The sequence below is a fragment of the Puma concolor genome, chromosome C1, assembly GCF_028749965.1.
Source record: "Puma concolor isolate L17-30 chromosome C1, mPumCon1.1.hap2, whole genome shotgun sequence".
NCBI classification, from domain to species: Eukaryota; Metazoa; Chordata; class Mammalia; order Carnivora; family Felidae; genus Puma; species Puma concolor.
The window spans coordinates 100,956,270-100,983,485 of record NC_141674.1 but is presented as its reverse complement, the minus strand read 5'-3'; the positions used below and the strand labels follow the sequence as shown (position 1 = coordinate 100,983,485).

At 36.3% G+C, this 27,216-nt stretch overlaps 1 protein-coding gene across 2 annotated transcripts in view; it reads right to left on the bottom strand.

Annotated features, from left to right (window-relative positions):
- MAN1A2 (mannosidase alpha class 1A member 2) overlaps nucleotides 1–27,216 on the bottom strand; it is a 175,520-nt gene that overhangs the window by 109,565 nt on the left and 38,739 nt on the right. For both annotated transcript variants that reach the window (XM_086717938.1, XM_025934471.2), the window contains exons 3-5: nucleotides 19,640–19,736; nucleotides 8,187–8,305; nucleotides 2,526–2,606 (exon numbers count right to left, since the gene is read on the bottom strand). In XM_086717938.1, coding sequence (XP_086574064.1) covers nucleotides 2,526–2,606; nucleotides 8,187–8,305; nucleotides 19,640–19,736 — 297 coding nt within the window. The remainder of the gene's footprint in view (nucleotides 1–2,525; nucleotides 2,607–8,186; nucleotides 8,306–19,639; nucleotides 19,737–27,216) is intronic.

Here is a 27,216-nt window from a genome sequence, read left to right as displayed (position 1 = left end):
GATAGGTCTATAAAAATTACCCAAACTGGAACACAAGGAATAAAAAAGCAGTGGGTGGGGTAAAAAAGAATACCTATTTCAAGAGCTATGAGACAATCTCAAAGAGTCTGATGAATGTATAATTGGAACTTCAGAAGAGGCAGAAAAACATTTTAAAAGATAATGAATAAGATATCAGACCATACATCTAAGAAGCTCAGAGAACCTTAAGCAAGATAAATAAGTCCTACTCGCCCCTCCAAAAAAAGAAAAGTAAAATCACTCAGATTCTTCATACACAATAAAATATGAACAGATTATCTTAAAGGCAGCCAAAGCGGGGGAAAAGACACATTACATATAGAGGAACAAAGAATTAAAGCAGACTTCTCATCACAAACTGTGCAAACTCTAAAAGCTAATGCAGTGACATCTTTAAAGTGTTGAAAGGAAAAATAGTCAATCCAAATTCTGTAACACAAAGAAAACGTCTTTCAAAACTGAAGAAATAGACTTCCCAACCAACAGAAACCGAGAGACTGCACAACCAGGAGATGTGCACTGTACAAAAAGTTAAACGAAGCCCTTCACACAAAAGGAATATATACCAGACAGAAAGCTGAACCTACAGAGAAATGAAGACCAACAAAAATGACTGAAAGATTAACAGGCATTTTTTTTTTTTTTTATTAGGCAGAAAAAAACAAAAGAGGAATAAGGAACAGATGGGTCAAATGGGATACAACTAACAATGTTACAGATTTTAATGCAACTGTATCTGTAATTATATTGAATCTACATGGTCTAAACAGACAAATTAAAACCAGACTGTCAAAGCTTTCTACAGGAAAACCAACTTTAAATATAAAAACATATAGGGTAAAAGATGTACGATGCACACATTACATAAAATAAAGCCAGAGTGACTGTATCAGTATCAGAGGAACAAGACTTAAGAACAAGAATGTGACCAAGGATAAAAAGAAAATTTTTAAATAAAAGGATCAACCAAAAAGAACAATCATAAAATAGGTGTATACCTAAGAATAAGCCTCCAAAATACATAAAGTAAAAACTGGTAGGACTGAAAGGAGAAACAGGCAAACCCATAATTATATTTGGAGGTTTCAAGACTCCTCACCTAGTATTTGACAGACCAAGTAGACACAAAATTAGTAAAATTACAGAAGATCTGAGCAACACTATGAACTGACTTCATTGATTTTTTTTTACCAGAACCACAACAGAATACACATTCTTTTCAAGTACACATTCTTTTTCAAGCAGGCCATATTCTGACCCATATTACCTGCCTACAAAAATTAACTAGAGAAACGGGAACCCTCTTGCACTGTTGGTGGGAATGCAAATTGGTGCAGCCACTCTGGAAAACAGTGGGGAGGTTCCTCAAAAAATTAAAAATAGACCTACCCTATGGCCCAGCAATAGCACTGCTAGGAATTTACCCAAGGGATACAGGAGTACTGATGCATAGGGGCACTTGTACCCCAATGTTTATAGCAGCACTCTCAACAATAGCCAAATTATGGAAAGAGCCTAAATGTCCATCAACTGATGAATGGACAAAAAAATTGTCATTTATATACACAATGGTGTACTACATGGCAATGAGAAAGAATGAAATTTGGCCCTTTGTAGCTACATGGATGGAACTGGAGAGTGTGATGCTAAGTGAAATAAGCCATACAGAGAAAGACAGATACCATATGGTTTCACTCTTATGTGGATCCTAGGCAAATATTTCTTAAACACCAACAACAAAGAAATCCATCTTTAACAACATATACAACAAAAGATGAATTTTCTTAAATTTACAGAGAGCTCTTACAATCATTTAGATCAACAAACCAATTAAATATGTAAGTTTCTCAGGAAATGAAGCAGAAATGACTTATAAGCTCTTCCTTTAGGTTCTCTTTCACCTACTCTCCAAACCCCATCCTTTAACCCACACCCGAGTAGTAGCAAAAAGGAATTTCCCACACCCACTTTCCCATCACAGCAGGTCACAAGTCTATGTGTATTACATACACCAAGACTTCTGGAAAGAAGAATTCAGAGTTGTTCCTGTGTTGTTTTTTTAAATTTACAGCAAAAACTTGCATTCAATTTCCAATCAGGCAGTTTTAATAATTAATTTTTGCTCTTAGGAGGATCCATATTCATGCAACCTGATTCATTCCTTAATTCTGATCTTATTAACTGCCCCCCTGCTCCTTGTTTCGACCATGTGATTAATTGCGGTGGCAAAATCCTGGAGAAGGATTGCTTCTGCAAAGGAGAAGGGGTATATACAGAGATAGGACCTGTGATTTTACTTGTTTTACTGAGATTCTCAAAATGGCAAAATCATTCTTCCCAAGGCCAGTTCCACCTGAAGCAGCCAGCTCTCTCAGCAAACCTTTACATGTGCTCAATATTAGTCAATTAAGCAAAACAATATGCTGTTAGGGGAATCTTTCATTATTTTATTAAAGTCCATTCAGAGCCCTTCCTCCAAACAATGTATTACTTGAGTGGCTCACCTCTTCTCCCGAAAGGTAATACGCTGCAAGCAGGCCTCCAATAAATCGAATGTTGACTTCAAACACAGACACCTCTGAATTCTGTGAAAACATATTGAAAATATTCACATACACATTAAAGCTTTATAGTTTCCAAATATTTTCAATTCGTCATAAGTTTCTCACAAACACCCTGTGGAGGATGGTTTTTTCTGCTTTCCACATCTTCATTTCTCACGCAACTGCAATCTCACCTCCCGTTTATTAATGTTACTGAAACTCCCCTATTATTGTCACCATGGCTTCCTATTGGCTGAAACCATTTGTGTGTACCTTACATAGCACTGTGAAATTATCAAGATATTTGATGCTCTTGACTAGTCTCTCCTCAAGAGAGCCTCCACTTCTTGAATTCTGGAATAGTGGTCTGTCTACTGATCCCTTTCCCTCCATTACAGCATACTGCCCATTTTTACTTATATTTCTCATGAATTTTAAGTATTTTTTCCTAGTATGTATAAAAATTTAATAAATGTTAACAGAGGCACCAAAAAATGATAGGATGATGGATTATTCAATTAATAATGTTGAAAAACTGGCTCCTAGGTTAGAAATTTGGATACTCATTTCAGATACATCTCTCTCTCTCTCTCTCTCTCTCAAAACGATATCCAAATAATTTAGAAATAAATGTAGAAAAAATTACAATAAAAAAGTAGAAGAAAATGTGACAACATGAATTTCCTTGACAAAGCAGGTACTTTGTAAGCATAAAACCAACTGTATTGATACCAAACACAAAGACCTGAATTTCCCCAGAATGACAATTACCTAGAAGAAAAAATTATGAACAAAATTCAAAGGCAAACAAAAAACAGAAGGAAATTTGGCACAAATATAGCAGTATTAATAACCTTACCATAAAAACGTTGTATTTAGATACAGACATAGATAAGAAAAATTCTAATTACATGGAAAGAAAAGTAGAAGTGGCAGAGAACATGAGCAAAGAAGTCACACAATACACACAACTGACTAATATAAAGGTAACGTTCATGGGGAGCCTGAGTGGCTCAGTCAACTGTCTGCCTTCTAATTTTGGCTCAGGTCATGATCTCACAGTTCGTGGGTTCAAGCCCAGGGTTGGGCTCTGCACTGACAGGGAGGAGCCTGCTTGGGATTTTCTCTCTCCCTCTCTCCCTGCTCCTCCACTGCTTGTGTGTATGCATGTGCGCTCTCTCTCTCTCTCCCTAAATAAATAATAAAGCTAACGTTCATAACTAATTTTTAATAAACATTAAAAGAAAATATATATTATCCCCTAAGGCCTTTCCAACATTTATAGGCAGAACACATAATTTGCTAACACAAGTATATATCTCCAAAATAGAATTTTCACAATGGAATTTTTTAGTAACATATATCTCCTCCCACCCCATCCATAAAAGCAAAATGCTTTACATTACTTCATATATTCCCAATACACAGCATACTGCAGGGCACAGAGCGACAGTCACTAAATACAGAGAAGAAGCAAAAGAGGGAGGGAGGGCAGGCCTCTATAACTCACCAAAACAATAACCTTCTTAAACAGTTTCCCTGATTTCAGCCTTACCTTCCTCCTTATAATCTATTTATTCAGCACCCTGCAGGCAGAGTGAACCTCTTACATTTTAAGTCAGGTCAGGTTACTGTTGTGTACAAACTCTTACAATAACTTCTGGTTACACTCAGAGTAAAATAACTGGTAAGACCCAACATAATCAGATTCCCCACTACCTGTCTGACATCATCTCCTTTCAACATCTCTTGACTTTTATTACCAAATGGTTCTACCGGCTGTTCAAGAATTACCAAACTCAGTCTTTATGCTTTACTTACAGGTCTCCAAACAGGAAGTTTTTCTAACCACACAATATAAAATAATAAAGTACACCTTCATCACTAATATCTCTTAGCCTCCATTATTTCCCCAATTAACACTTATCAACATCTAATTACATATAATTCTATATTTGTAAAATTCAGACCTTCCTTCACAAGAGACACAGAAGAGAGGTTCTAGAGGGAGAGAAGGGAGAGAATGGAAGACAGGCATTATTCAAAGGAGTAATGATTGCAAATCTTCCAGAAGTGAGAAATACATAAGTCTTCAGACTGATGGAACATTACGAGTCCTTTAAAGAATAATCCGCACATGGACACATGGTAATGCAATTATAGAATGCAGAAAAATAGAAAAAATGGAAACAAGGGGAAAAAGACAGATTATTTGTGAAATATTAGATTGACAGCATACTTTTCAATAGTATGACAGAAACAGGAAGACAATGGAATTGTACCCTTCAAAGGTTAAGAGAAAATAATCAACCTCCACACAACTATATTCTACACTCAACTATAGTATCTATTATGAGAGAGCCTTATATCCAAATGGCTTCCATTGGGTCTCTCCTCAGAAATGTCACCAAAGAGTCCCTCTCACTAGCTATCCCATGTAAATAGCAACCCCACACCACCACTTACTCCAATCCTACTTGCTCCCCTTTATTGTTCTCCACAGCACTTATCACCACCTGATATATTAGACAGGACTTGAATATTTATTTACTGGTTTTCTCCCAAAACTAGAGTACAAACTCAAGAAGAAGTTTTGCTCATTACTACATTCACATAAGCCAGAAGAGCACCTGTCACAGAGGAGGCATTTAATGAATGAATTATTTATTTATTCCTTCATTTGTCAGTCATCCATCCATTCATTCCTTAATTTGGAAGTTTCAAATACGAGTTGGAACCAGCTAGACAATGATTCCACATAAGACAAGAGGGAGATGAGCTAAATTAAAGCATTCTAAGATCCTTACGGTCTTCAGAAGGAGGATGAAGAAACCGGTTCATTTTAAACTGTGAGAAGTATGCACATGAAATTTTAAGGATAACCCCAAAATGAGTGGAAATGACAAGTAAAATGTCAAAGTAGTAGAGGGAAAAAGAGCCAAGAAGTAATTTAATCCAAAAGAAGGAAAACAGAAAATAAAAACAATGAAAAGTACAATAATAAAACAGGTTGAAAAACACAGATGAAGACCCAACTCCAAATACACGTTATCACAATAAATGTAAATATTCCAAACCTGACAGTTAAAAGACTCCAAGACTGGATAAAAATAACAAAATTCAAATACTAACTACATGCAAAATATACAGCTAAAACACAGGACACAGAAAGGTTAAAAGTACGGGGATGGCAAATGACTGCGCTAATTATTAAGCTCTTTCTCCTCAGGTTCAAATTTATCCTTCTATACTCTACGTTGGTATCCTGGAATTGGAACTGTGTGAACATATGTCTCGTTAGCCAGCTGGCTCCATTATGGGCCATGCCAACAGGAAGTTTTACAAAGATAACGTACAGCTGGAAGAAGGAGAAAGGACTTATTCCTTCCAATTTACCTCCGGTTTTGGACAGTGTCAAATGAGTCATGGTTCTTCACCCTGGCAGTGGCTGTTGGTTCCAGGTTACAGTTTCCCTGCCACACACACTTTCTTTAAATCAGCCTCCCTGTGGCCCTTAGAAATACCAAGCACTAGGTAGGTACCATCTCCTTAGAGGTCCGAGTCCCAGCTCTAAAAAAAAGCCCTCTTAAGAGCTCCTAAAGTACCAGAAACAGAGTTCCAAATTACTCGTTTAATAGTCCCAACTTCTTCCCACTGTTCTCAGAGTCCCAGGGAGGTAGGTGTTTACTATAGCTACTATCTCTTGTGATACCACAATGTTCTCTTTGCCTTTTCAGTTTCCCATTACTTGGTTAACAACTGTAAACATTAAATCCTCTAATTAAAATAAATGGCACAGTTCTGGCTCCTGACTGAGCCAACTGATACAATGATATACCAGCATATTATTAGGCCTTACAAAGCTGCCATGTTAGGGGACAGGAGTATTTGAGACCGTACAGATGCCAATTCTCTCCAAATTAATCTGTAAATTGAATGCAAGACTCATCAAAATGTCAACAGCACCCCAGAGCTTACAGGAACAAAGAGCAGAGAACTGCTAAGATAATTTCCTGGTAGAACAAGATCAGATATCAAACTTCCTATAAAAATATCATAGTTAAGACAGTTAAGTATTGATGTCATAAGCATAAAGAAAAAAGCCAAAAGAAAAGAATAGGCCCCTGTGACCCGTGTGGCCATGTATAAACAGCAGGGAAACAAATGGTGCTAGAATAAACTGCTGCCTGTCCAGCTCACCCTACATACAAAATCAATTTTATGTGGATTAAAGACCTAAATGCAAAAGCCCAACTTTAAAAAATTTAGAATGAAACACAAGAATTTATCCTCATGACCTTGGAGTAGGGATTTCTTAAACAAGAAGCACATCCTATAAGGACTACATGGCGGCCAAACAGAGAGAGGAAAAAAAAAAAAAAAAAGACTAAATTTTTCAGCCTCCTTTTGCATCAAGGTTGGGCTGTATGTGTCAGATCTACTCAACAGCATACAAGCAAAATCAGGGTAACCCACTCCTGGAAGGTGTTCTCACAGGAGAGTCATGGATCCTTCCTCTTTTCTACAACTGGAAGGTTGACCCACCTTATCAAGAAGCCATCTTGTACCACGAGGTTGAAGCTACACACTGAGAAAGCAACAAGACAAAGGATCTTAGATCCCTGAGGATCAAGGATCTATCCAAGCCACCCCTAAGCTGCTGGTCTCTGTGCCTAATTTTCATGAAAGAGAAACACATACCTATATTTAAGCTCTTTTATATTAGATTTTCTGCCACTCACGAACTTAAACCCAAGTGGTAACTGATATATGTCCAAAATGCTAGAATCATATAAAAGAAAGTAATCCAGATATGTGTGGTTAGCATCAGGAAAGCATGAGAGAAGAAATAATTATGGATTTAAATCACAATTTGAATGACAAATTGGGTCTGCCAAAGGAAAAAAAAAACAAACAAAAACAACACAGTAAAAGAGTGACTTCTGACTATAGTCAAAAAGAAGAACAATCACAAATGTCATGAAAGGTGATAATGAGTAAAACAAAACAGCCCATATACCTTGTGGGTGAATACTGGTAATAATGAAAACAATTGCTACCATTTACTGAGTACTTAACGTGTATCTGATTATCTCAAATAATCCTTACAATACTGCATTGCGATAGCAATTTTATGACACATTCAGAAAGAATAAGGAATGTTCCCAAGTCACACAACTAGGATGTAGCCGTGCTGGTCTTCAAACTTCAGCCGCATCACTTATCAACTATGCAAAATGCTGGAAGCATGGGCATAGGCCTAGTTATGAAGGCTCATTAAACCTGCACTGAATTATTGAATCTTTTAAAAATAACAAAATGCTTAATTGTTTATAAAGGAGTTTATGCATTCCTGGTATTTCTAGTTCAATGTGGGTTTTTTTTTGTAACTACTGCTTAACACACTGAACACACTGCCTCAAATGATAACATCAAGAAAAGTGAAAGGAAGATGAGAAAGGGTATGTATTTTATGTAAAAGTTAAAGAACCACTCTAATCCCAAAGGAGGACAGGGAATTTATGATTTCCTTAAACTGCTAGTAAAATGCTCAAAACCACTATGTTTATTAGACAGGGTCTTTGCAGAGTTGATCAAAGAAGTCATCAACTGTATACTCACCACACTGAAATCAAGGTTGTGTTCAATCCATTTTTGCCCATCTCGGAATTCATCATGAAGTCCCATGATATAAAGGGTATCCAAAGCATCTACTATGGTAGCACCCATTTGTGAACTTCCTATATTTGGGGTGGGGGGGAAAACTGTCATTAAAAACACGCCCTTCATACAAGGTCTGTTTTAATTTTTTAATATGTAAAAATCGAAGTAGAAATATAAGGACCAAAAAGAATACCCAACATGGTTCACTTTTCCTTAAGAATAAATAATATACATGGGGCGCCTGGGTGGCGCAGTCGGTTAAGCGTCCGACTTCAGCCAGGTCACGATCTCGCGGTCCGTGGGTTCGAGCCCCGCGTCAGGCTCTGGGCTGATGCCTCAGAGCCTGGAGCCTGTTTCACATTCTGTGTCTCCCTCTCTCTCTGCCCCTCCCCCGTTCATGCTCTGTCTCTCTCTGTCCCAAGAATAAATAAACGTTGAAAAAAAAAAATTTTAAAAAAAAGAATAAATAATATACACTGTTTAATAGCTATTCCTAAAGATGGCATGTTGACAACTAATAGGAAGGTAAAGGAAACTAAAATTATAGTTCTCCTTCATTTTCTTCCTGGTCACAGTATGAGATCTCTATCTACTTAACAGAGATAAGTTTTTTTTAAAAAAAGGATTAACTCAGGAAATGGGGAGGATGGTTCAAGATGATAAGCTAAGTCATAAGAACCACGTTCTTCTGGTACAAATTCAAAGAAGGAGCAAAAAAAAAATACTTAGAAATATTAATAAAAGCACAATAAGACTAAAAGACCACAGTAAAACAGAAACTATAACAATCCTTAACAATGAAAAAGCAGGTTAATCATATTGAAAAAGAAGGTATTAAACAAAATGTAAGTAGAAAAAATTAAAATAGTAAGATCTACCTATCTTCAAGAGAGAGAGAAACCTGATGTTAAAGGAAAACAATTCAGGGAGGAACAAATTCAACAAAACTAGCTGATATCAAAACTAGACACTGTAAATATATGACAAGAAAATAGGTCACTCTTAGTAACAAATAAAACTCCAAAAATCCTGAATACAATCTAAAACAAATCTAATAGCACAGTAAAAAAAAATATAAGTAACAGCAGATGAGTCCTCCTCAATTACTTCTATCTTCTGAGAATGAAAATCATCCACACTCGTTATTATCTGCATTAAAACGGCTTCATTATTATACTGTCTTCATCAACATGAGTTTACTGTTATCCTTGCCAGAAAGATAAAAGGATAAAAGTTGCAAAATTATTTTACTGTTCATTCCAGGAACTTTCTGAAAGACCTGTCAACTCTTCAACATAAAGTACCAAATGATGGCTTATACCCCCAAACTCCTTACCTCCAATTCTCTGCTTATCAATCCAAAACTATTATATTATGGTCCTTACCTAATCATAACCAAGTACCCACCCCTACCCCAACTGAAGGGCCCATCTTAACCCAGACTTAAAATCTCAATAAATATCTCAACTTTGTCCTCTGACAGGTTACTAAGGCTCTGGTTAGGTAGTGATCTACATTCCACAGTTAGCATTAAACTCGGCTGTGTCTTATTGACGAGCTATCTTAATGGTATTTTAGGATTCAGCATTTGTCATTACTTCGTTATTATTCTTTCTTTCCCTCTTTCATTCCTTTTACCAGTGGGTTAACAGCGTTTTCTCCTGATGCTTTAAAGTTATAAAAATTTGTCCTTATAATGTCCTTAACTGACACCACATCTTCTTCATGTGATTCTAATAATTTCTTCAACTTATCAGGAAGTATTATCTTTCCACTAACAAGACAAGTATTCCACCACACTCTGGTAAGTTCCTAGGTCTTCTCCCCATTTAGCTCTCTTTATGTTGACATTAACTAGAATTTTTGTTCTGGGTTATTACATACTTTCCTTTTACTTTTCTTTGTTCCTCAGCATTTTATTAGGATAACAAATATTTTATCAACTCTTCAACATAAAGTACCAAATGATGGCTTATCCCCCCAAACTCCTTACCTCCAATTCTCTGCTTAAGTATGTATCTCTTTATATTAGTATTTCATCCAAAATATTTATAATGCTTATTTTAAATCCTTAAGAGTACCTATTTTTGTTATTTCAATTTTTATAGAGAGTTATGCTTCAGTTCTCTGGCTATTTATGGAGTCCTGGAAGTGCACATTCCTCTAAGGTGCTGACTACTCTGGAAAACAAAGTCCAGACCCACCTGTTCTGTACCAATTCTGGTTAGTTCCACAAGAAGAGGTTTGTGCCATGGGCTAAACAGACCAAGGAAGAGAAAGGCAAAATTGGGAGTTCCTGGCTATTACTACCTAGGATTATTTACCTAGACAACTCAAGATTTCAACTGGAAAAAGTTTTTAAAAATCTAAAACTACCCTTGGGTCAAATAAGAAGTGAAACACAACATTGTAAAACATATAAAACATTAATAAATTTTATTGTGAGAACATAGGATTCAACTAATGAAGCTGTTAGAAAAACTCGTAACTTGAAAATTTTATAGTATTTAATAAGAACAAATGAAAATAATTGAATTCACAACATTCTAAGGAAGAAAAAGAATGATAAACTTGAGCAAAAAGTAAAAGAATCAGAAAAGGCAAAAATTAACAAATTAGAAACAAAGAAAACTGTCAAAAATATAAAACTCAAAAGATAGTTTTATTAAAAGAACTATACAATGACTCTATCACTAAACAAATTCTAAAAAGTAGTCAGGGAATACAAAAGTACAAAATAAAACTGGATTGGGCACCTAGGATGACTTCGGCTCAGGTCATGATCGCACGATTCATGAGTTCGAGCCCCACGTCGGGATCTGTGCTGACAGCTCAGAGCCTGGAACCTGCTTCAGATCCTGTATCTCCCTTTCTCTGCTCCTCCCCCACTTGCGCGCTCGCTCGCGCTCTCTCTCTCTCTCTCTCTCTCAAAAATAAACATTAAAAAAAAAACTGCATCAACACACAGATACTGAGGAAATTAAGTATAAAAAGGCCACTTTAGTTATATTGTACCAATAAATTTGAAAAAAAATGAGTGAAACTGATGATTTTCTAAGAATATATGCATTATATGTTTAATATAAATAGTAATGTGTACTATATAAAAATATGTTTTATATATAATTCTGACTTATGAAATAAACATAAAATCCAAACAAGCAAAACAGACCAAGAAACAGAGGAAACTGTGAAGTTCTCAAAGAGCTACCCACTATAAAAGTATCACACTCTGGAAGTTCCATAGAATAGATTCTACCCTAATTTTAAGGATAGCAACTCCTACATAAACTTTCATAGAACAAAGGAAAAGAGAGTTTAAATTCAATTTATGGATTCTGCATACCACGGATGCAAAAATCTCAGTAAGAAAAATAAAACTATCTGATCTCATTTGTGAGCATCATGGACATATTTGGGAGTAAAATTGCCAAGCTGTATGGTAATTGACGTTGAACTCTACAGGACAGTGTGCAAGAGCTCTCCAGAGCTACCACTTTATACACGCAGCAACAACGGATGAGAGTTCTAGCTGTTCCACCCTCCTTGTCAGTATTCGGTATTGCTGGTGTTTGTAATTTTACGCGTTCTAATATGAATGTATAGGATGTTATGTTGTGGTCTCAATTTTAATTTCTCTGACAACTGATGTGCTTACTGACTATGCATAAACTTTCTTTGGCATGTAATTATTTATATATTCTAAATACATCCACGTGTGTTTGTGTGTGTGTCACAAACACATTCTCCAAGTTTTGGGGCTTACTTACCTTTTTATTAATGTCTTTCAGAGAGCAGAAATTTTTATGAAGTCCAATTTATCCATTTTTCTCCTTTTGTGGCTTATGCTTTTTGTATTCTAAAGCCTCTTTTCTTACCTCAAAGTCACAAAGATTTTCTCCAATGCTTTCTACTGAAAGTTTTATACTTTTTGCTTTTATGCTTAGATCTATGATCCATTTCAAGTTAATTTTTATGTACAATGAAGAATCAAGGTTTGTGATTTTTCTATATGAGTATGTAGCTGATCCAGCATGATTTATTGGAAAGACTATCCTGTTTAGTCACGGACTTACCTAAGCAACTTTACTGAAAATTAATTAACCACATATAATGTACATGCACTCCGAGTTCTGTTCTTTGCCACTGATCTCTGTGTCTGTCCTTACACTAAAACCATACTGCCTTCATTACTGCAGCTTTACAGTAAATCTTAAAATAAGGTAATATAAATCCTTCAACTTTGTTCTTCCTTTTAAAAAATTATTCTTACTATTGCCCAAGCTTTGCATTTTTATACAGATTCTTAGAGTCAGACTATCAATTTACACAAAAAGTCATTTTGATTGGGCCATCTCAACAATACTGAGTATTCCAATTCATAAACATGGCAACTCTGTCCTTTCAAACTTCTCTCAATAATCACAGTTTTAAGTGTGTGAATTTTACACATATTTTGTTAAATTCACCTACGTGCAGTTCATATTTTTTGATACTACTACAAATGACATTATTTTTAAACTGCATTTTGACTATTTACCAGTATACAGAAATACAATCTATTGGGGCGCCTGGGTGTCTCAGCTGGTTAAGCATCCAGATCTTGATTTTGGCTCAGGTCATGATCTTGCAGTTCACGAGTTTGAACCCCACAGCAGGCTCTAAGCCTGCTTGGGATTCTCTCTCACCCTCTCTCTCTCTGCCCCTACCCCACTTGCACACTCCCTCTCTCAAAATAAATAAACTTAAAAAAAATTTTTTAATATAATTTATTTTCTATATTAAACTTGTATCCTATGACCTTACTAAATTGTATTCAACCTAGGACTTTAGTGTTGTTTTTTAGTAGATTTCTTAAGACTTTCTGCATGAATAATCACGTTGACTACAAGTAAAGACAGTATTACTTCTTCATTTCCAAACTTTATACTTTTGTCTTTTCCTTGCTTTAATGTACTGGTTAGGAGCTCATCTACAAAGTTACACAAAGTGAGAGCGCAGACATCCTTGCCTAATTCATAATCTTAGGGGAAAGTATCTGGTCTTTCAACACGAGGCATGTGGCAAAATTTTTCCATTTGTTTCATCTTGGGGTGTGTGTTTTAATGTCTTTAATCAGGTTGAAGAAGTTCCCTTCTAACCAAGTCTGCTAAGAGTTTTTATAATGGATTGATCCTGAGTGTTGTTAAATGCTTTTTCTGCATCTACTGAAATGATCATATGGTTCTTCTCTTTTATTCCCTTAATATTTTCAATTACATCGACTAACTTCTAGATATTAAACCGACCATGTAATAATCATGAGTTACTATTCATTTTACATTTGCTGAATTAGATTTACTAATACATGGTTAAAGATTTTTGTGTCTATATCCACGAGGGGCATAGGTCTACAGTTTCCTTTGCTTGTAATATCAGTGTCTGGTTATGGTATTAAGGCTTTTGTGGTGCTACCAAGAAGATATAACAATCCTAAAGGTGTAAACACTTAACAAGAATATATGAATATAAGAAATGTATGAAGCAAAAACTGACAAAACTGAATGAGGTTAGGAGACAAATCCAAAATTACAGTTGAAGACTTCAACACCCTTCTCTCAGTGAGTAATAGAACTACTAGACAGAAATTTAGCAAGCACAGAGGAAGTCTGAACAACTCCATTAACCAATGGCATCTAACTAACATCAAGAGAACATTCTACTCAATAACAGCAGACTACACTTGTATATATTCTTTTCAAGCACAAATGGAACATTCACTAAGACAGACTATATTTTGGATCATAAAGTAAATCTTCAACAGTTTAAAAGAACTGAAATACAGGGGCGCCTGGGTGGCGCAGTCGGTTAAGCGTCCGACTTCAGCCAGGTCACGATCTCACGGTCCGTGGGTTCGAGCCCCGCGTCAGGCTCTGGGCTGATGGCTCAGAGCCTGGAGCCTGTTTCCGATTCTGTGTCTCCCTCTCTCTCTGCCCCTCCCCCGTTCATGCTCTGTCTCTCTCTGTCCCAAAAATAAATAAACGTTGAAAAAAATAAAAAAATAAAAAAAAAAAATAAAATAAAATAAAAGAACTGAAATACAATGTTCTCTGACCATAAAGGAATTAAACTAAAATTCAGTGACAGAAAGATAAAAGGAAAATCTCTGAACATTTGAAAATTAAACAACTTACTCAAGGGAAACTTTTCTTCCCCAAGCTGAAAAATACATGGCTTTTCCCATGAGCTTCTATTTTTTTAATTACGTTTTTGTTTAAAAATTCCAGTTAGCTAACATACAGTGCAATATTAGTTTCAGGTGTAGAATTTAGTGATTCAATACTTACACAGGACACCCAGTGCTCATCACAACGAGTGCCCTCCATAATCTCCATCACCTATTTCACCCATCCCTGTACCCCCAACCCTCAGATAGCCATCAGTTTGCTCTCTATGGTTAAAAGAATCTGTTTCTTGGTTTGCCTCTTCTTCCCCTCTATGTTCATTTGTTCTGTTTCTTAAATTCCACACATGAGTGAAATCATATGGTATTTGTCTTTCTCTGACTGACTTTCTTTCACTTAGCAAAATATTCTGTAGCTCCATCCACATCACTGCAAATGGCAAAATCTCATTCTGTTGATGACTGAGTAATATTCCATTGTATATATATACCACATCTTCCTTATCCATTCATCCAGTCAGTGGACATTTAGGCTCTTTCCATAATTTGTTATTTTAAATAATGCTGCTATAAACATCGAGGTGCCTATATCCCTTCAAATTAGTATTTTGGTATCCTTGGGGCAAATACCTACTAATACTAATGCAACTGCTGAATCATAGGGTAGTTCTGTTTGTAACTTTTTGAGGAACCTCCATACTATTCTCCAGAGCAGGTGCACCAGTTTGCATTCTCACCAACAGGGCAAGAGGGTTCCTCAAGAGAAATTTTTAAAACATACTGAATTAAATGGAAAGTGAAACACAACATACCAAAATCTTTAGCATACAACTAAGCAGCACCTACAGGAAATGTACAGCACCAAATGCTTACATTGGAGAAAAGGATCTCAAAAATCCACACTCCAGGCTTCCACTTAGAGCAATTAGAAAAGCAAGAGCTAAATCAACTCAAAACTGCAAAAGAAACAAAATGGTAAAGAGCAGAAATCAAAGAAATGAAAAACATAAAGAAAATATTAAAAAGATCAACAAATAGACATTTTTCCAAAGAAGACATATAGATGGCCAGCAGACACATGAAAGGATGCTCAACATTGCTCATCATCAGGAAAATGCAAATCAAAACCACAATGAGTTATATCACCTCACACCTGTCATAATGGCTAAAACCAAAAACATAAGAAATAACAAGAGATGACGAGGATGTGAAGAAAAAGGAACCCTCATGTACTATTAGTGGGAATACAGACTGGTGCACCAACTGTGAAAAACAGTATGGAGGTTCCTCAATAAATGAAAAATAGAATTATCATATGATCCAGTAATTCCACTACTGGGTATTTATCCAAAGAAAATGGAAACACAAATTTAAAAAGATATGTGCACTCCTATGTTTATTGCAGCATTATTTATAAAAGCCAAGATAAAAGCGATACAACAGAAAATTACTCAGCCATCAAAAAGAATGAAATCTTGCCATTTGTGACAACATGGACGGATCAAGAGGATATAAGACTAAGTGAAATAAGTCAGCTTGAGGAAGACAAATACCATATGATTTCACTCATATGTGGAATTTAAGAAATAAAATAAAAGAGACAAACAAAAAAACACACAGAGAACAAACTGGTGGTTGCCAGAGGGAAAGTGGGCGGGGGATGGATGAAAGAGGTAAAGAGGATTAAGGAGTACACTTACCACGATGAGCACTGACTAACGTACAGAATTGCTGAGTCATTATATTGTACACTAGAAATTAGTATACACTCTATGTTATTACTTGAATAAAAAAATAAAGTGAACCATGATAAATTTTTTAAAAAGATCAATGAAACCAAGCTTCTAGCAGGACAAAGAGAAAGAGAGAAAATATGAATTACTAATATCAGGAATGAAAGGGGATTATCTCTACAGCTGCCACAGACATCCAAAAGATAGCAAGGCAATACTCCAAACACTCCATGCACATAAAATCAATAACTAAGATGAAATGGACCAATTCCTCAAAAACCATAAACTACCAAAACTCACCCTGAAAGAAATACAGTTGATCCTTGAAGAAGCCTAGGGTTAAGGATGCTGACCACAATGCAGTCAAAACCCATATAACTTGACTCCCCAAAAACTTAAGTACTAATAGCCTACTACTGTTTACTAGAAGCCTACTGATAATAGTTGATTAACACACACTGTCTTAATAGACAATGTTTAGAATTAAATTTAGTTTATAATTAAACTACATTCTTACAATAAAGTATGATGGAAAAAAGTTATTAATAAAATCATAAGAGAAAATGCATTTACACTACTGTACTGTATTCATCAAAAAAAAAAACAAAAAAACAAACACCCTATATATAAAGTAGACCCATGCAGTTCAAATCCATATTGTTCAAGAGTCAACTGTAGATAAGCTGATTGGTCCTTACTGTTAAAGAAACCGAATTTTCAGTTTAAAAACCTCCCGGGGGGGAAAAAAAATCTCTAGATGCAGATGGCTTCACTGGTGAATACTATCAACACTGAAGAAGAAAATAAAATCAATGTTAAACAATATCTTCTGGAAAAATAAAGAGCAGAGAACACTTCCAAATTCATTTTATGAGACATTACCTGGATACCAAAACAAGACAAAGATAATGTAAGAAAAATACAGAGCAATATAAATGCAAAAGATAAGTGCAAAAATCCTCAACAAAATATTAGAAGTCATAAGCCAGTTAAGTTAGAAATAGCAAAAAGAATTTATACATAAACATACCTACATACACAGACACAGACATGTATAGAGAAAATAAAGGCACACTTCAAAAAGCACTGCAAAGTTAACACTCTTTTCCAAATCAAAATTCTTCCCTTTAAGGGCGAGAAGACCTATTCCTAACAAAACTCTGAATTCTTCAGTATATTTAAGTAAAAAGAATTCATTCCATTAATTACTGTTGGAATAATTAGTATCAGTGCTAATTTACATCCAGCAACATTTTCTTCTCACTCACTAGCTCCAGGAGTTTGCCTTCACGGGGCAAAACCAAAAGAATATACGCCATCCTTCTGGAAGTAGCATTTGGTTCGAGGATGGGCACAAAAGCCAATTTGAGACAAGAAACAATGAGTCAACGAAGTTTCTACGAAAACCAAGTGCTCTCTGCTCTACAGATGTGGTAGTACGTATATATACAGCTTCACACTGAGGCAGCCGTCTTGCCAGGAAGCCAGCCTGAAGATATCAACACACAGAGGAAAACGGAGAAAAGACATAAATAAAAAGCTTAGTTGGACTCCCATCTATGCTAGGACTTCATTGAGCTGATTCAATTTACTTTAGTTTAAGCCATTTTGAAATTGATTTTCTGTTATCTGCACATAAAGAATCCTATGATGCCAAGGACTAACCAGATAGAAGTCAGAGGAATGCTTATTTCAGTTACCACATAAAAGAATTTTTTAATAACTGAAGCTAGTAAAATGGAAAAGAACACGTTTTTAAGTTCTTTTCCATGTAATCTCAAATACTGTAAGTAAAGTTTCAATACTCGCCTGTATGTTCCTACCATAATAGAGAGGCTAGACTTTTGAAGTTTCTTTCAATTCTAAGATTCTGATTCTTAAAGACATACTGAATTTGGGACATCAAATGAGACACTCAGAACTATTACCACTCAGTTAGACTTCTCCTAAAGTAAAAGGAAACAAAACAAAAACAACACAAAACAAAATAGGGGCAACTGGGTGGCTCAGTCAGTTAAGCGTCAGATTCTTGTTCTCAGCTTAGGTTATGATCTCAGGGTTTGTGAGTTCCAGCGTCAGGCTCAGCGCTGTCAGCGAGGAGCCTGCCTGGGATTTTCTCTCTCTCCACCTCTCCCCTGGTTGCTCTCTCTGTCTCTCTCTCTCAAAATTAATAAACTTACCAACTATTTTGCCTAGGACCCGTATCCATTTGACAAATGTTAATACAGTATATGTTCTGAGAAATACAGTCTAAAAAAGAAGTAGAAAATTAACATGCAACTTTTATTTTACACATTTATACTCTAATCCTTTAGAAGGACTAACAGTTTACCAAAGAGTTTAATACTGAAAAAAATATTTACTTGAAAAGAGGATCTAATTTTAATTAACCATTAAACATAAAATGTCTTTTCCTGCACTAATGTCTCACACTGTGGCATCCACAAAACAATGGGAACTTTTCCATTTGTAACCTTTGCTAAGGAAATATGCTTTATTTCATTAGGTGACAGACTCTAAGTTAACTGTATTAAGGTATTTCTGGTGCCTTTGACAACCTAAAGAAAAATTTTTTCCATTATTCCTCGATTCCAACATCTATGAAACCCAAGAGAAATGATCTTTTCAGGCATTTTATGTTTTACAGAAAATAAGCAAGCAACAAATTACAAGAGAAATCATAGCATTAGAAAAACTCTTTCAAATGTCACGAGGAAAAATGCCGTGATTTAGGTTACTGTGGTGGCACATTACAATTAGCAAACATAACTACATTGCATGTAACTAGTACATGTGCCTCCCTACCTCAATATTTTCTTAACTTCACCTATTATTACTTAAAAGATACCCATTACATCAAGAAAAATTGAGAATGCGGGAAAGAGGTGAAGACTGTAATATATAACAGCTTGATGATTCTCAAGACTTATCCTTAGGTTAAGTAAAAGTTGTTAAGTACTTTTTGAAATGGAGAAGTTTAACAAGTAGAAGTGAGCTCAAGAGACCTAGAAAGTTAGAGTGAACTCAGGCTGAACACAGCTCTTCCCCAGACCTCCATCCACAAACAAATGAATCTTTCCCTTGGAATTGTGACTGTACAATATCACCCACTCACCTTACCAACCAAATCACCTTGGGCATGTGACTTTTTTATATATACAGAGCACTACTGCTTTCTTTCACGTCTCTTCCCCCTCATAATGCGGGGGGTATCAGAACTGTGCTGAAGAAAGAGAATTACAAATAGGTACCTAACTTCCCTGACATTAAAGAAAAAAGTGCAGAAAAAGCTTCAAAACACTGATAAATGACTACAACATCTGTAGAGGTAGAAAACCTACCACATTATCTGTATATTCTAAAGCAACTAGCATGAAATCTTGACTGAAGCTTGCAAAAAAAAAAAAATACATGTTGCTTCAAATTATAATAGAAATGTTCAGGTTTTAGAAAGTACTTAAGAACTTAGATTCCATTTTAAAGATGGATACAGTAGTTAGAAGAGGTAAACTTACCAAAGATATTAGTGGAGTGTCCTTTCCTTGCAATGGGTCTGAGTTCATTATGTCCCCATCCATATACCCTATAATTATCCCAGGCATGTTTCATCATCTGAGAAAAGAAAAATTATAATCCATCAATTAACATCACTCACAGACCGTTATTTCATCGATCTATATCATCTATCACTGCAGCCTTACCCATTCTTCCTGTTATCTCCTGTATCAGAATATTATTCTATTAACATTTTTTTACTAGCGTGATAACCCACATCATCATGTTTAACCTCAGTCTACACAAGAGAAGGAAAACTTGGGTATAAAAGACAAGTTCTTTTTATTGGGGAAGAAGGTGTCTGTTCAGCACTCTTTCCTTTGAGGAACTGCCAATTCTTTGGGGAATAGCTCCCCTTCCCTCCCTGTGATCACGACGGCACTGTCAATCAAGGGGCTCTGATTCCACAACCAATTACTAGAGAACTCCTTACCCTTAGGCTGAAGATCAGCAAAATCCTTCTTTAAAATAAATACTTCAGGCTTTGCAGTCCATACCGTCTCTAGCAATTACTTAACGCAGCTACCATAACACAAAAGTAGCCTTAGACAATACATAAACAAATGGATATACCTTCTCCAACTAACTTTTATTTTTAAAAAATAGACAGCAGGCAGAATTTGGCCTGTGGGTTGTAGTTTGCCAACCCTGACCTAATCACAGTGACTAGGTACCTGTGATTCAAGTAGTGGCAATCAAGTCCTTTTATACATATTGTTATAGACACTAGGAGATAAAGGGACTCTCTCATTTTACAATCTCAAGGTCTGTGTAACACATTATCTTGGGCTGATGGGGGCTAACACTCTCCCAACATGGAGATACTAAACAAAAGGATAAAATGAATATTATTGCCAATAACACCTACAGACTTGGATTTAGCCAAGCTCGAAGCCCTAGTTTACAGCCACTTAGCTAGTAATTTTTTTTTTTATATCAACTAGTTTGAACTATCAACTAGTTTGTTAATTATACAACAGGTGAATTATTTAATAGTGGACTGTGGTATATAAAAAATCTTTCATTTAACAGTATATCACTCATTCAAATATTCCTCAACTTGCTTTTTTACAGCTTGCATTATTCACACACCAAAACCAGACAAAGATATTACAACAAAACTGAAAACCAGTGTATCTCAAAAACAGATGCAAAATTCCTTAACCAAAATTAGCAATCTAGAGAGGATACTACATAATGATCAAGTATAGTAAAACCTAGTTTTAACCTAGACTAATTTAACATTCAAAAGCCAATCAGCCAATCAACAGAATCCACGTTACTAGAATAAAAGGAAAAACATCATACGATCATTTTCATAGAGGCAGACGAAGCACTTGACAAGATTCAACAGCCATCCATAATAAAAACTCTCAATAAACTATAAGGAAATGCCCACCATCTAATAAAGGGGATCTTCAAAAAACCTACAGCTGACATCATACTTAAGACTAAATTCTTAACCCTTCAAGTTGATAACAAATCAAGTATGTCCATTCTCCACATTTATTTTCAGTAATGTACTGGAAGTCCTAGCCAGTGTAACAGGAAATAAAAGGCATAACAATCAAAAAGGATAAAGGAAAAGCACCTCTATTCACAGAGGACATTACTATGTATAAGGAGAATCCTAAGCAATCTAAAAAATAATAATAATAACCCACTAGAACTATAATGACTTCAATAAAATTAACAGGGATACAAGTTCAGAAAACTAAAGTCAAATATATTTCTATATGCTAGTAATAAACACCAGAAATGGAAATTAAAAAACAAGTCCATTTATTTATTTTTTTTTTTCAACGTTTATTTATTTTTGGGACAGAGAGAGACAGAGCATGAACGGGGGAGGGGCAGAGAGAGAGGGAGACACAGAATCGGAAACAGGCTCCAGGCTCCGAGCCATCAGCCCAGAGCCCGACGCGGGGCTCGAACTCACGGACCGCGAGATCGTGACCTGGCTGAAGTCGGACGCTTAACCGACTGCGCCACCCAGGCGCCCCAAAACAAGTCCATTTATAATAGCATCAAAAAACATGAAATATTTAGGAATAAACATAATAGAATATGTGCAATTAATTATATATGAAGAACTATAAACACTGACAAAGAAAACCTAAATAAGTGGAAACATGTAACATGCTCATGGAACACTGGATACTGTTAAGATAACAATTCTTCTCAATTCATCTACAAATTCAGTAAAATCCCAATCAAAATCCAGCAACCTTTTATTTTACGTAAAAAAGTGAATTCTAGAAAGGCAAAGGACCCAGAAACACAAAAACAATTTTTAAAAAGAACAAAGTTTGAGAATTTAACCTGATTTCAAAGCTTACTATTAAGTTAAAGTCTTTAATACAGTGTCCTACTGGCATTAAGGATAAGTATACAGATTAATGGAACAGGTAGGAATCCAGAAAGAGCCTCAACATCTACTGAATCTGTCATTTGATTTTAAACAAAGTGCCAAGCATGAAAAGATGCTCAACGTCGCTCCTTATCAGGGAAATACAAATCAAAACCACACTCAGATATCACCTCACGCCAGTCAGACTGGTCAAAATGAACAAATCAGGAGACTACAGATGCTGGAGAGGATGTGGAGAAACGGGAACCCTCTTGCACTGTTGGTGGGAATGCAAACTGGTGCAGCCACTCTGGAAAACAGTGTGGAGGTTCCTCAGAAAATTAAAAATAGACCTACCCTATGACCCAGAAGTAGCACTGCTAGGAATTTACCCAAGGGATACAGGAGTACTGATGCATAGGGGCACTTGTACCCCAATGTTTATAGCAGCACTCTCAACAATAGCCAAATTATGGAAAGAGCCTAAATGTCCATCAACTGATGAATAGATAAAGAAATTGTGGTTTATATACACAATGGAGTACTACATGGCAATGAGAAAGAATGAAATATGGCCCTTTGTAGCAACGTGGATGGAACTGGAGAGTGTGATGCGAAGTGAAATAAGCCATACAGAGAAAGACAGATACCATATGGTTTCACTCTTATGTGGATCCTGAGAAACTTAACAGAAACCCATGGGGGAGGGGGAGGAAAAAAAAAAAAAAAAAGAGGTTAGAGTGGAAGAGAGCCAAAGCATAAGAGACTCTTAAAAACTGAGAACAAACTGAGGGTTGATGGGGGGTGGGAGGGAGGGGAGGGTGGGTGATGGGTATTGAGGAGGGCACCTTTTGGGATGAGCACTGGGTGTTGTATGGAAACCAATTTGACAATAAACTTCATATATTGAAAAAATAAATAAACAAAGTGCCAAGGTAATTCAATAGGAAAAGGATCATTTCAACAAATGATGCTGAACAGCTAGAAAGCCCTATAGGCAAAAACTGAAGTGCACCCTTACTTCAGACAATAAAAAATTAACTGGCAACAGATCACAGACTGAAATGTCAAAACTAAAACTTAAACATGTACCCACACAAATACTGACACACAAGTGCTCATTGCCAACTTTATTCCTAATAGCCAAAAACTGGATCAAATGTTGAACAACCATTCAACAGGTGAATAAATAAAACAAACTACGGTACCTGCATGTAACAGAATACTGTTAAGATAAAAATTACCTTCATGTGCAATCTACATAGATTGAATCTCAAAAAAATTATGCTGAGCAAAAGTCCAGAAACAAAATGTCACATACTTTATGATTCCACTTCACTGAAACTCTAGAAAAGACCAGTCTAATCTGCAATGACTAGAAACAGATCAGTGGTTGCCCAGGACCAAAGAGTAGACTGACCAGAGAAGGGCACAAGAAAGCCATTTTGAGACTGTAAACGTATTCACATCTTGATAATAGTTGCTGTTATACAGGTGTATACATCTCTCAAAACCCATAACCAAGCAGTACTCTTTTATATTTTTAACAAGCAGTACTCTTACAACAGGTACATTTTATTGTATACACATTACGCCTCAATAAAGCTGATTCTTTTTTTTTTTATTTTTTAATTTTTTTTTTTTTTTCCAACGTTTATTTATTTTTGGGACAGAGAGAGACAGAGCATGAACGGGGGAGGGGCAGAGAGAGAGGGAGACACAGAATCGGAAACAAGGCTCCAGGTTCTGAGCCATCAGCCCAGAGCCTGACGCGGGGCTCGAACTCACGGACCGCGAGATCGTGACCTGGTTGAAGTCGGACGCTTAACCGACTGCGCCACCCAGGCGCCCCTCTCAATAAAGCTGATTCTTAAAAGAAATCTAATAGTCTGCCATATCTTCCCCACTCATAATTCCCACTCTCCTGGGGCAATTAAACTCTTTCACCTGTTTTTTTCTATCTAAGACTATATTCTGAAATATAGTCTACAGTGCTATTTCAGCATTTAGATATTTACTGTACTCTCCTATAGTTACGGTAATTTAGCTTTCTTATGCCACTACTATCTCCACGTAAACTTCCCCACACTGATTTCTCCTGCCCACATCCTCCCAATTTAAATAACAACATGGTTTTCTTATAATTATCACACTATTTTATTCAACTTTTGTTTTTCCTGCTGTTATCTACTTGTCTGAGGGTTTGAGTTTCTTTGTTTGCTTAGGTTTTTAATGTATCGATTCTGAATTTACTTCCAAATTATACTTGAGCTTCAAAACTTGTCTCAGTATAATCAAACACACCAGATAAGACTATCAGTTCCATTTTATTCTCTGATGTACCAATCCTTCCTGAAGCTCTCCACCCTCCAGCTCTAAGCTCTGCCCAAAGCACAGCAGTCACCCTGCTGAGTCCCTTATTCACCATCCGGAGAGCGCCCTTCCTTTCTCTCTCTAGTGACAGATCCCCTATTGCCAAAAGCCCTTCTCTTCCTATTTTTGTGCTGAAGCATATTTTCCGATAGCAATCTGAGAAAATGACTAAATTTACTCTCAGATTTGATTCATAAATTGGCCGAATAGATCATTCTTTCTAAGCCATTGCTCCACTCTCTTCCAGTTTCCAAAATTGTGACTGAGGAATCTGAGGTGCCATTATGTACGATCCCATCTTTTGAGTGGGGCCTTTTTTTTCTCCCTAAACTTTTAGGATCACTATTATTATTATTTTTTTTTTTTTTCGAGAATGAGTGTGCATGTGTGTAGGGGGTACGGGTAGAGAGAGACAGGAAGAGGGGAAGGGGGGAGAGGGAGGGATGGAGGGGGATGGAGGGAGATGGAGAGAGAGAGAAAGAAAGAGAGAGAGAGAAAGAGAGAGAGAGACAGTCTTAAGCAGACTCTATGTCCAGCACAGAGCCCAACACAGGCTTGATCTCACAACTGTGAGATCATGATCTGAGCCAAAATCAAGAGTTGGACACTTAACTGACTGAGCCACCCAAGTGCCCCTAGGATCTGTTTATTTTTCTAAAATTTCAGTAGAAGTCTCTCTTTTTGTTTTTTTGTTTGTTTGTTTGTTGCTCACTGTTGTTCTATGCCTGACAGGTCCTCTCAATCTGTAAACTCACATTCTTTAGTCTCAGCCAATTTTCTTAAATTGTTTCTTTGATTTCTTCTCCTCCTTTTTCCTCTATCTAATCACCTGTTAGATGTTCTTGACTGATCTTATTTTCTTGTTTTCTCAATCTCTTTGTTCTACTGAGAGATTTGCTCAATTGTATCTTCCAACTCTTCTACTGAATTTTAAAATTCTATCACACTTTTTATTTCCAAAAGCTCCTTCGTATGCTATAAATGTTCCTTTTCAGAACTTATTTTTCTCACTTTATGAGTTCCATTTTTTGTCACTCCAATGATGTTAATGCTTTTGTTTTTTTCTCCTCCCTGTATTGTTTCTGTATTCTCTGAATTCCTTTCTTCCATCTGTTTTATTCTCTAATGTGAGAAACTTTCCTGAAATGCCTGGTGATCTTTGTTCTTCACATAAGAGGGAAACAAATGATAATTAAAGGCTATCAGTAAACAAGCAGGACTTGAACTGAGCCTCATCTTAGTTAGGGAGCACAGGTGACACCCAGTGGTGTTTCACTGAGGAACAGTGTAGAAGACTCTTTTGTCTTGGGCCAGTCTCTTCAAAGAGAAGTCATCCACTCTCCTGCTTCTTAAATACACACCTGGCTGTCAGAATTCTGAGAGCTCACAAGAAAGCAGTCTTAATATATTCAGAACATTTTTCACTTAATTCCCTCCACCTTAGCCACTTTTTTTGTTTTCCCTCAGCCATACCTGGTGTTCCCCAAATCCAGATCTTCCCTAATTCATCCCTCCAAAAGGTAAACTTTACTGTTCTGCTGGGGAAGGGAGGGCAGCAGCTAGGATGCCAAAGCTAGAGAACTGAGGATCTAGGAGTTAAGAGCACCTCTTAAAATTTTCAAATAATCCCTTTCCAATTTCATTATACCCCTGCCTTCAGAGGTAAACAATGTCTCTAATTCTTGAAATGCTCAGGTATCCTGCCATTCATATCACCTTGCCCCTTGTTAGCTTCTTTCACCACCAGCTTAAATTTCAACTTTCTCTGTGTGTTAAGCCAGTATCGATAATGTTTAATAGGAGCCTATACAGGCATTGGCTTGTAAAAATACCGGATATTGTGGTGTGCTCTAAAGGGTTAACTCACCAGGTCTGAGTTGTCCAAACCCTGTACATCCTAAAGAAAGATATGTCCTGTGCCAGACTCCTGGAAAATAACTGCTAAAATTTTATTATCCTGTCTGTCAAGAATATCTTCATTTAAATGAAGCTTTGGGCCATGTCAGTTCATGTTCACAACGTGATTTATGGTGGCAGCCTTGGGCCACATGGTATCAGCCTGACCTTTGGAGGACTTGGGAGAACTAAGTTCAGCCATGCCTAAAGAATGAATCTCAAATAAAAACCCTGGACACCAAGGCTCAGGTGAACTTCCCTTGTTGGTGATATTTCATACACAGCATCACACAACACTGCTGGAAGAACTAAGCGGTGTCCGCCGGAAAAGGACAACTAGTAACTTGCATCTGATGTCTTCTGGACTCTGTCCTATAAGCTTTTTCTATTACTAATTTTAATCTGTTGCCTACTGCTGCAATAAACCAAAATCATGAATATAACAGCTTTGCTGAGTTCTGGGAGTACTTCTAGCAATCACTGAGGCTGTAGGTGGTCTTGGGAGTCTTCTAAACACACACTGTTATTTGAATTATTACATACATAAGAAAATATTTCAATAAATTCTAATGACATCTAAAAAAAAAAGTCAGGCATCTCAAAAAACAAACAACAACTAAAACCCCACAACAACCTGTCAACATTTCCCCCATACAGTCTAAATCCTTTAGCAGCCAGTGCATAAAACAGACTCCAGGATCCAGAGTACAGTTCTATTTCACAATTCCATCAAGGTCAAGTTCTTACACTAATTCATAAGGTCAAGCTTAAAGAATCTACTAAATCTTCCATGTTCATTATTAGAATATATTTGAATACATATCTGACTATTTGAACTAAACTTACTGTCTTATTTTATGATAAACAATCCCTTTGAAATATTGTTGATGCTGTTACAACCTGACAAAATCTTTTTTT